General features: G+C 33.3%; 3 protein-coding genes across 3 annotated transcripts in view; 2 read left to right on the top strand and 1 right to left on the bottom strand.

The window, feature by feature from the left end:
* The window catches only part of LOC106469971 (ribosome biogenesis protein bop1-like), an 18,325-nt gene extending 11,719 nt beyond the window's left edge, over positions 1-6,606 (top strand). The window contains exons 8-15 of the mRNA XM_022398530.1: positions 304-373; positions 799-931; positions 1,967-2,064; positions 2,317-2,513; positions 3,137-3,314; positions 3,633-3,717; positions 4,351-4,458; positions 6,052-6,606. Of these exons, the coding sequence (XP_022254238.1) occupies positions 304-373; positions 799-931; positions 1,967-2,064; positions 2,317-2,513; positions 3,137-3,314; positions 3,633-3,717; positions 4,351-4,458; positions 6,052-6,205 (1,023 nt within the window). The 3' untranslated portion in view covers positions 6,206-6,606. The remainder of the gene's footprint in view (positions 1-303; positions 374-798; positions 932-1,966; positions 2,065-2,316; positions 2,514-3,136; positions 3,315-3,632; positions 3,718-4,350; positions 4,459-6,051) is intronic.
* The window catches only part of LOC106469970 (HAUS augmin-like complex subunit 4), a 53,483-nt gene that overhangs the window by 6,078 nt on the left and 36,228 nt on the right, over positions 1-11,177 (bottom strand). The window lies entirely within an intron of this gene.
* Positions 9,045-11,177, top strand: part of LOC106469969 (large neutral amino acids transporter small subunit 2-like) — a 20,108-nt gene continuing 17,975 nt past the window's right edge. Inside the window, exon 1 of the mRNA XM_013930488.2 lies at positions 9,045-9,589. Coding sequence (XP_013785942.1) covers positions 9,106-9,589 — 484 coding nt within the window. The 5' untranslated portion in view covers positions 9,045-9,105. The remainder of the gene's footprint in view (positions 9,590-11,177) is intronic.

Here is an 11,177-nt window from a genome sequence, read left to right as displayed (position 1 = left end):
CTAAGTAGGAACCATACCGAACGATTTCTACTGAAGTAAGCACTAAGTAGGAACCATACCGAACGATTTCTACTGAAGTAAGCACTAAGTAGGAACCATACCGAACGATTTCTACTGAAGTAAGCACTAAGTAGGAACCATACCGAACGATTTCTACTGAAGAAAGCACTAAGTAGGAACAATACTGAACAATTTCACTAAAAACAAAATTGAAAAAATACTTCACTGATATTCATCAGGGGTTTGTAATAGTGTTTCTTTAGTTTGTAGTTTACTATATGTTCTTTGTATCTTTACCTCTAGGTGTACCTTGGACATACAGATATCGTAAGAAGCATTACCGTGGAACCAGTTGGACAGTTTCTTGCATCAGGTACAACAGTTTGGTCATTTGAATCTTGAAATAATTGATTTCAATATTGATATTTATTCCCACTGATTGATTTTTTTTCTCTCTTACATACATTGTTTGTTAATCATTCTAATACATATCTAAGTCCTACACATTTCTATCATTGCGTGAATACTCTACCATAGTATCCCATGTGATATTTATAATGTTTAAAATTTATGTAGGAGTAATAGCAACTCAAAATCAATTATTCTTATCTAAGGTATGTTTGTATTTATTTCCTGTTTTAATATTTATTCCTCTAAGAGAGACATCTGGGGAATCGAGAGTTCCACCAAATACTAAGCCTTGATTAACGGATTTTTATGGAGTATAGTTCCCCGTCTGATATTTATATTTTACAGATGGTTATAACAAGTGTAATTTTGCTGTATTTCTGTTTGTAGGGGGTGATGATATGACTGTTAAGTTCTGGGAAGTCCTAACTGGTCGGTGTATGAAAACCATTCACTTCAACGGGAAAGTGAAAAATGTTGCGTGGTGTCCAAATACATCTGTTTGTTTGATTGCTGTGGCTGTGTAAGTACAGAGAATTATTCTCCAGTCTTGCATTGCTTATTCACAGTTTTATCTGATATAATACTGTATCTTTTTTTCAGTATAATCTTACATCACTAGTGCCCATGTTCTAGATCGAGCGATTCTGTGTATCTCGGTAGGACTTGAATGAAAACAACTTTTTTGTTAATTATTCACTACATGTGAACCATTTATTTCGTTGGCTTCACGAGGATGGAGGAGTGCCAGGCATTTCCCATAAAGGTGAACTGAATACGTCCAGTCAGTTAAGATACTTCTCCTATGCACTGGCTTCCCGTAGTAAAAAATGAAAGTTTTTTGATTGTTTATAAATTTATGTTTCTCTACCAAGTTTAATAGACGCTTGTGCTACTAATTTCTCGGAACAACTTCAGACATCAGTACACCAAACAGTCAGTCAACTCTGCATTATATATGTATATAGATATACCAATTAGGGTAAAGAGTACATACTATTCTCCAAAGTGGAACTATAAATATAAATGATTTACTTTATAAACCGGTTAAAGATAACTTATAACAACTGTACTGCATGAATTCTTCAGTTTCTTTAGCTTGTTACCATGTTACCTGTTAATCAGATTTCTCAATATTGTAGCAGATTTTCCTGTTGGTCTCAACAAACACATCATTTAGGACTCTCAGGAGTTCTTTTTTTTTATTATTGGGGTTGCCCTCTGTTGTCATCGCTGTCTTATTTTCTTCTTTAGATCAAACTAATCTAGTTATAACCATTAAATCCTGCACAAAGTGTCCTTGTTTTGTAAAAATATCCCCGATGACCGAAACATATCTTCCAACAACTGCCTTTCTCAAGTTTTATTAATAAAGTTTTAATGTTTGATATTCTTTTTTTATTTTAAACCAGTATATTTTTCAAGGGCTGTTTAATAAGTTTCTAAAGTATACTTTTCAGGCTATAGAGTTTAACTACTTAACAATCTCTAAAGTTATATAATTATGAATAACCTCCAAATTTTGCATTTGGCTAAAACCTTTGTTTCATAATCATAGGGAAGAGAAGGTGTATATTATCAACCCTGGTCTCGGAGACAAACTGGTTATCAGTAACACAGACAGTCTCCTTCAAACACCTCTCGAAGATGTGGGAGGTATGTTTAATAAACTGTTCTATATGTTCTGTAACGAAAATTCTAAAGTTTTCTCATTAGTATTAGGTGAATAATTGACTTGTGATGTGTAACTGGGGTATAAATACATGTTCTTCGTCTACTTCTTTAATTCCCATTCCATTATGCTCTTTTCCATAAAAAGAATACGAATACAGAGACTAAGATAGACTATAAAAGAAAAACTGTTTTATGACGTGTTTCTATTTTCTTCGAACCTCAATTTCTTCCTAGCTCAAAAACAACAAATTATTAGCTGGTCTACAGCAGACAATGAGCAATGGACACAAGGCATCAGATGTACGGTCGTTCATCCTCGTGACGTCCATCAGATCACGTGGCACTCCAAGGGAGATTACTTTGCCACAGTAATGATGGAAGCAGGAAATCAATCTGTTATAATCCATCAGCTGTCCAAGCGACATTCTCAGGTTAGTCATTTCTGTCAAGGTAGTTTAAAACATTGAATTCTCTCCTTGTAGCTGTGAATTTCATTAAATATGTCATTATGGTAGTTTCGGATAGACCAGAGTGTTAGTCTATGGCACTGCAGTCTGTGCATAGCAGTTATGATTGAATAAGTTGGTAGAATTACCATTAGAAGTATTTTTAGCACAAGTAAACAGTTTTGTTGACATAATTTCTGGACATATTGTATATTTAATTTGAAATATTTGAAGTATTGGTCGTATGGACCCCAGGTTTCATTTCAAATGTACACATTTTTCTGTAAGATAATTCTATTGTGAATAATATTTTACACAATCAATGTATATCTTCACGATCGAAAGAAAAAAGGGGTCAGTCGACAAACCGGGATCGACATTTTGCGTCTTGTAAAATAGTTTTAGTTAAAATTAAGAAAAATGAGATGATGGAAGGAAGTTGCTCCACTTGGAGTTTTAAACATCACTATACTTGTTAGTTCGCTTAGATGTTAGTAAGGAAGGATGTGAGCATTTCTTATAATGCCCAGATTAAAAGCCTGAAATGTTAGTTATAACCTTCAAGTAGTAGCCTCTAATATTAATGATGGTTTCATTGTGTTATGTAGTTGCCTTTCCAACGGTTAAAAGGGAATGTACAGAAAGTGTTGTTTCACCCCCTGCGGCCATATTTCTTCGTGGCTACACAGCAGTATGTTAGAGTGTACAATCTTCTCAAACAAGAGATCTCCAAGAAACTGCTCACCAACTGTAAATGGGTTTCCAGCCTTGCCATTCACCCTAAAGGTAATATATTTTTTTAATTATCTTTTGAAGTACCTTATACTTTACGGTTGTTTTACAAGCATGATGAATTCTTTAATGACTAAAGGTAATAACCCATATTGTTCCCATGCTTCCACAAGCATGCTTTCTTTTATGTATGACCTAATATTATCCAGTCATGTGCATGTTATTGTTGAAAAATTAATATTAAAACAAATTTCCTGGACAATTACAATCATATGTGTAGAAGCAAATTATATAGTAACTTAGCAGAAAAGGTGCAGCAAAATGTCGGATCTGGTACGGTCATTATTTTTTAATCTAGATATCAATTTTCAGGTGATAACATCATTATAGGGAGTTATGACAAGAGGCTGAGTTGGTTTGACTTGGATCTTTCGACAAAACCATATAAAACAATGAGGTGAGTGGCTGTTATAATTGTTTCTTACAAGTTTGAGTTACTTGGCAAGCTGTTTACAAGCAACTGTGTTAGCGCCACATTAACTTGTGTTGTTCATTCTAAAAACGTATTTGAAAATTTTATAATGCCCAGCCTGGTCTCAAGTAGGGACAGATCCAGGATTTTATTTAGGGGGAGCAGTGAATGACTACACAGTAGGGTCTGGAGCAGAATTTCTCAGAAAATGTTTAAACGATATGAACTGGTTGATTCAAATCATTTTTTATGCAGTGAGGAGTGGGATTGTTACCAATGTTATATCCTTTCTTCTCTCACTTTGGCTTTAAGACCTTTAAATTAAGATAAAGTCTTCTTAAAAAGTATATTTAAGAGTTAAAATACATAGAATAAAATATTTTTTCACACACACACCTTTCCCCGATTCAACTGCTAATGCTGGTTAAATGAAAAATGGTTAAAATAAACTTATTTACGAGTTTCTTTCAGTCTGTGTTTATGACAGAGGGAGATGCGCAAGATGGTCTCTTAGTACTTACTATTTATAATTTTATATAGTTTGTTTTTCAGAATTTCACTTCTGTAACTGTAATATTATGAAGTTTGGTTTATATGATTTGGTATCAACACTTTCAGACACCACAAAAAAGCCCTGCGGCAGGTAGCATTCCACAGACGTTATCCCCTCTTTGCCTCGGCCTCTGATGATGGAACTGTCATTGTCAGTCACGGAATGGTTTACAAGTGAGTTTACTTCTAGATTGTGTTAACTAAAAACATCTAATTGCTTTGTGAAGGTGTTTGTGAATCCATAACATAGGTTTCTGTTTACAATACACTTGTTTTTAATTTTTATGTAGTTTTTTTTTACACTAGTAATATTACATAATTTAAGCTTATACTAGGGATAATTACAGTGTTTGTATAAAGTAATAATTTAAGCTTATACTAGGGATAATTACAGTGTTTGTATAAAGTAATAATTTAAGCTTATACTAGGGATAATTACAGTGTTTGTATAAAGTAATAATTTAAGCTTATACTAGGGATAATTACAGTGTTTGTATAAAGTAATAATTTAAGCTTATACTAGGGATAATTACAGTGTTTGTATAAAGTAATAATTTAAGCTTATACTAGGGATAATTACAGTGTTTGTATAAAGTAATAATTTAAGTTTATACTAGGGATAATTACAGTGTTTGTATAAAGTATTAATTTAAGTTTATACTAGGGATAATTACAGTGTTTGTATAAAGGTTGAATGTTTTGTTAACAAATGATGAGTTTGAAACAACTAGAACTTGAATCTTAAAATGATAGCAGTGTATATCAATATACTTATCATTGCTACCATTTTAAGTTCCAAATGCCATACGTTTCAAACTTATCATCATTTGTAAACTTGTCAACTGATGCAAACATAGATCACAATGTATTACAAATTTCATTACCTAGACAAACGTTATTAGGGTTAGCTAGTGAATCAATTTAGGGTTAGGAAATCAATGAATCTAGGGTTAACAAAACAATAGATCGACTAGAAAGTAGTGCGTCAGACTGATAAATTGCTAGTACTTTCTTCATGGTACATTAATCACAAAAACCCAAAAAAGTACAAGCAAGCATTATTATATGTTATTATTTATGTTATGTTAAACTTGTATTAAAGTTTTTCTTCATTACCCATTCAAGCCGTCTCCAACCATTATAAATATTTTTAACACCAGGTACCCAGTGTGAATGAAATTATTTTAATACTGATTCTACTACTACTACTATTTAATGATTAAGAAGTTTGACAAAGACTTTCTTCCTCCATCAATCACCTCATGGTTCCTCTAGTAATAATGTTCAAATTGAGTTAATTAGTATCTGTATTTTCCACATACTTTCACACCCGCTCTACTTCCCTCTTCCACCCACATTCCTTCAGTCTTGCATGGATTTTTTAAATCTGTTTATTCATTACAGCTTTTTTTATGAATAATTGATACAGTTTTTATGTTCAAATTCTGCTAATACCGAGATAAACGGTTTAATGCAAGGTTTGTAAAGTAGGTACAACTATTTTTTCTTTCCTTAGAAGTTGGATAAGAAAGCTTCTCTTGGCTCCCATCACTTCAAATGTATTTTTTACTTCCTTTCTTTGATGTTTTTATTTCCCAGTTATTCCATATAAGAAGAATATTACGCCCATTCTCTTTGCTTTACTTACTTAGTCAAACTTAAACTTGACTGTAATAACAAATGTCTTTCACAACATTCCAACCAATTTGTATCTTGCGTGTTTGTATTTTAGTGCAAGAAACCTACCATCTTTTTATTTTCTTTCAGTGACTTACTTCAGAATCCTCTGATCGTTCCTGTGAAAATCCTTCGTGGTCATAAAGTTACCCAAGACTTGGGTGTTTTTGACTGTTGTTTTCATCCCTACCAGCCATGGATCTTTTCCTCAGGAGCAGATGCTACCGTTCGACTCTTTACGTGATCGTTAAGTTCTAGGAAGCAATGTGTCTCACCTGTTGTAAAGTTATATCAATGTCAAACTGTTTTCCTTTACTAAACAAGTCTCATTTTAAGTCCACTGTTAGGATCCCTTGTGGAGGAATACATTGTGAGACATTTCATCTGACCTGACTCCTAATGTATGCAAGGTTAAGAGGATAAGCACTGAGAAAATACTTACAACTTTTCTTTCAGCATCTGTTCAAGAAAGTTAGTGTACAGTCATTTCTCATCCATTGGGTTTTAATATTAGTCAAACATTTTTGTTTTCTAAATCAATCTTAAATCTTGTCGTAAAAATTTTAAAAGCACATAATAGTATTTGATGTTATCGTAAGTCTCATATTTGTTTTGTTCAAGATATTAAAAAATTATGGAAAATTATATGTTCAGTAATAATTTTTATTTCTTTGCATAACGTAAGATCAGTTTGTTTTACGATTATCTCTTATTCAAAAAATCCACCAGTAAAATAAAATCATGTTATTTCTGAAAGTGATGGAAGGTTTTGGACCACTACTCTTTATTCCAGTGTGGAAACACAATTGGAGGACACCACAGTGAAACGTTAAAAAATAGACCACGATGTAAGACTAGTGTTATAATTACCATAGAAACAAGAACTATTTTTAAGTGCCACAACTTTGTACCCCGACGGTGTAGAAGGAATAAAATAACTTATGTTTATTTACTGGATTTTTTTTTAATGTCAATTTTGACAACAGATTTCTGTTATTAATTAATTCTTCTTGAGTTGCATGTCAAATTAAACTAAAATGTTGTTAATGTACATCTTTAACAAAAGGCCTACAATTGAGCCTGGAACTAAAGATAAAAAGTAATTCTACTGAAAATATGTTATAATACGTCACACACGTTATGGTGATAATTTATAATAAAAATAAATAATTATAATTAATTATAAATTAATAAATAAGAAAACAACTGGCGAACCAGTCCAACATATAACTAAGTTTGTTTTGAAGCTTTCTCTGCTGCATATATGGTTAAATAATTCTCCTAGTGTCAGGTTTAGCTTAACATACGTCCCCCCTCCATGGCTTAGCGGTAAGTCCGTGGGCTTACTTTAGACACTAAAAATTTGTTTTCGATTCCTGTGGTTGGGAGAGCACAGATAGCCCATTTTGTAGCTCTGCGCTTATCAACAACTGACCAACTTTTAGATACATAAAATATTCCTAAGTTGCATCTAGTTGATATCGGTTTTTGAGGCTGGAGCAAAGGTTATGCAGTATGCCCCATATATTTGCCCATGGGTGAAATATGTACCCATGACAGTGAAAGAATTAATGGCATGTTCAAACATCATAGCCTGGTGATTAGGGCATTCTACTCGTACTATGAGGGTTGGAAGATCAAACCCCGTTCCCCAAACATGCTCGCCTTCTCAGTGGAGGTGTTATAACAGTCAAATTCCATTACTCGTTGGTAAAGAGTTGGTGGTGGGTGGTGTTAACTAGCTGCCTTCCCTCTAATGTATCATTTCAAAATTAGGTGCAGATAGCCCTCGAGTAGATTTTTATGAAATTAAAATTATTTGTATCTACCTGTGCTTTATAATTTTATTCTATTTTTGATATTCTTGACCACAGTAACTGGCAGGTTTTGGGGAATTTTTGAGATAGATTTTGTATTTTATAAAGATTATTTTACTCGTCAATATTATTATATCTTAAAAATAAAAATTTTCGGGTGGAGGAATAGTATGTGCTATTCCAACCACCAGGTGGCTCTACGGTAAGCTTGAAGGCTTATGACACTGAAAATCGAAATTTGATATAGAGGTTGGGTACACAGCCCAGAAAGCCCATTTTGTAGCTTTGCACGTAAAAACAAATATTCATTCTTCATAAAAACTTTGCACGATAAATAAAAACAAAATTGTGAACACACACACACTTGCCATAGCTGTAATTATCATAATCCATGGTTTTATTTTGAAATTAAAAAGTAAAACGCGAAAATAAGATGAATATCCCAGTATGAAACTTTCTGAAAGAAAATGGGTCTGATGGTTAGGTAGACAGATTCACAATCAGTGGGTTTGCGTGATCGAATCCTGGCGCCGAACATACGTTATAATGTGACGGTAAATCCTACTATTCCTTGATAAAGAGTTGGCGGGGTGTGCGACCAGTTACATTTCTTATGGTCGGCAGTTAAAATATTAGAGACGGCGGCAAATAACCAGTAGCTTTACTTGTATACGGAAGCCTATTATGCTAATTGACAAACAACGTTTTTAAGCGCGTAATAAAAATTCTGTTGAAGCATTTAGTCTATGTAAGATAGTTTTTATTCTGCTCATAGATCGTTCGTTGTACGTCAATTAACTATTCTTAGTAGCTTTGCCATAAACAAAGAAAAATAACTTGAGAAAAAGATATATTAGTTATAATATACAAGTAAAACTTACTATTGTTATTATCAGTCACCTTGGAAATTGTTAAGGAAAAAAACGATATCGCTGACTTGGCACAATCTTATTATTTAAAACAAGTCGCAAAGATATACAACAAATAAATAAATTGATTGTGATAATTTAATTTTTACCCGAATAACGTCGAATACAAAGTGAAATTTATGCACAAAATCATGAAGTATTTAAGAAATATTTAATTAACTCAATTCATATTTATTTCTGTGTTAATGATGATTGTAATGGGAAAACAAAAAAAGCTAAACTCGCATTTATCACTTATATAGAAACTAACCCTTCTTTTTTACTATTTGCTGGAGGTGTACTTATGCTGTTTATGACGAAACAGGTCACGTGCTAATAGTATTAAAGCCATGCCTACGAGAGTAAGCGACTAGCGTGGTGTATATGGAAGACGTTTGTTATCAGGAAAAACGTTCGTAATGTCTTCAAATCAAGTTGCTGAGAGAGAGCCAATGAATCCAGAAGGGAAGAAAAATGAAGAAAATGGGAATGGTATTGGACTTAAAAAAGAACTCGGACTTGTTCATGGAGTTGCAATAATTGTAGGGATAATAGTTGGTTCAGGAATATTTGTATCGCCTCGTGGCGTGTTACAAGAAGCTGGCTCCGTAGGAATGGCTCTCGTCGTATGGATTGCATGCGGCATTATTTCTATGCTGGGTGCCTTATGCTATGCCGAACTGGGAACCGCTATACCAAAATCGGGAGGGGACTATGCCTATATTTATGAAGCCTTCGGACCTTTACCGGCATTTTTATTCCTTTGGGTAGCACTTTTAATCACCATGCCGGTATCAAATGCGATAGCAGCCTTAACGTTTGCCAATTACATCCTGGAACCGTTTTTTCCCGACTGCACACCACCACCCAATGGAGTGAGGCTAATAGCAGCGGTTGTAATATGTAAGTCGATTCATGTTATAACAATATGATTTAGATGTAAACCTTATAATCAATTTATATTTTAAATTGTATATTAATTTGTTTTGTTTTAAAGCAGAAAAATTCAGTTTTAGTACAATATCTAAGTGTATTGCAGGTGTAGTTAATTTACAGGCTGATTTTGTTTCTTTTTTTAAATGTTTTTAAACATGTGAATCATGTAAAGCTATAATTATATGATGAAAAATTATGAATATTTTAACTTGGTAGAGAAGCCTAATTAAGAGTTGTAACCGTTGAATGTAGGCCTAATTTTTTTGTTTATTACTTTGACTTTAAGGTTTAGTTCTCTATGTAAGCAGTATGAAACGTACCGTTATTATCGTGGTTTCAAGCTATCTTATACGTTATCAACCTAAAGGATATTTTTTTTTTACAAGTTATAGGGTAATGGTTTTGAGAAAATACCACAATATGATATTCAGTGTCTGTGTGTTACGTAACTCCTCCTCGCACCGACTTCAAAATGGTACCGAACAAATCATCTCTGGCCCGAGTTTTACACAAAGGTAAAACTTTTTCACCCCGCCACTAGGGGAAAACTAGATCACGTAAATAAGTAGGCCTACTTATTACCGTTTGTTACTTGGTTAAATAAATTAAACTTGCGTTATAGCGGCAATGATAATTAAACTGTAAAAGTGCAAAATAGTACTTCAAGCATTAAATTTATTATAGCGGTCTAATAACTGTGGGCCAAACGCCCATGGGTTCGCTAGTACCGCATTAAGACTGAGAATTTCAACCAGCCTAATATTTGTTTTTTTACACTCTTGTACCTTTCTATTTTAAGTGAGCATTTTAGATTTTTCGATCAGCTGTCTTAGGTTTCCAAGCTAGCTACACTTACTTGTTTCGTAAGTTTCATATTTAGTAAACAAGCTGATTACTTTATAGATTTTTAAATACACGTGGCCAGCATTTTTCTGGACATTGTTACACCAAGAAGGCTGTTGAATGCTAGCATGTGTTCTCTAAACATCTTTCAAATAATTTATTTAAAAGGAATTGTAGTTCTTTGTTTCAAACTTTAAAGACCACTTGGGTGACCAACCTTATTCTTTTGACACGGATTTACAATGCTAAAATCAGGGGTTCGATACTCCTCGGTGGACACATCAGATAGCCCGATGTGGCTTTACTATAAGAAAACACACACTGACATGAGGTTTTTGGTAACCTGATATGGAATATTAGTTAATAATGAATCTCTTGTACATTTAATTTAAAAACAAACTTTTCTTTTATATCTATGAAAAATAAATAAAAACCACTGACACTCACACCTCACTCTGTACAAATACCTTATTGATTGATTTTATATATGTAGACATGGTTTAACTGTTGTAATTGTTCAACAGATTACTAAGTTGGTCAATAACCTTTTTTTGTGAATACTGGGTGAATGAAAAAGCAGTTAATAGGTTCTTGTAAATGTTTCACACAGTAGTGCAAAAAAAAAGCCAAGATGTAAAATGAATTATACTAAAACAGTGCAAAATAAATATGGTAGTTACTTCCCTCCTGGGCCCGGCATGGCCAGGTGGTT

This window comes from Limulus polyphemus, unplaced genomic scaffold (assembly GCF_000517525.1).
Source record: "Limulus polyphemus unplaced genomic scaffold, Limulus_polyphemus-2.1.2 Scaffold3749, whole genome shotgun sequence".
Lineage (NCBI taxonomy): Eukaryota > Metazoa > Arthropoda > Merostomata > Xiphosura > Limulidae > Limulus > Limulus polyphemus.
The sequence above is the reverse complement of the archived record's forward strand: the minus strand, read 5'-3'. Positions and strand labels throughout refer to the sequence as shown.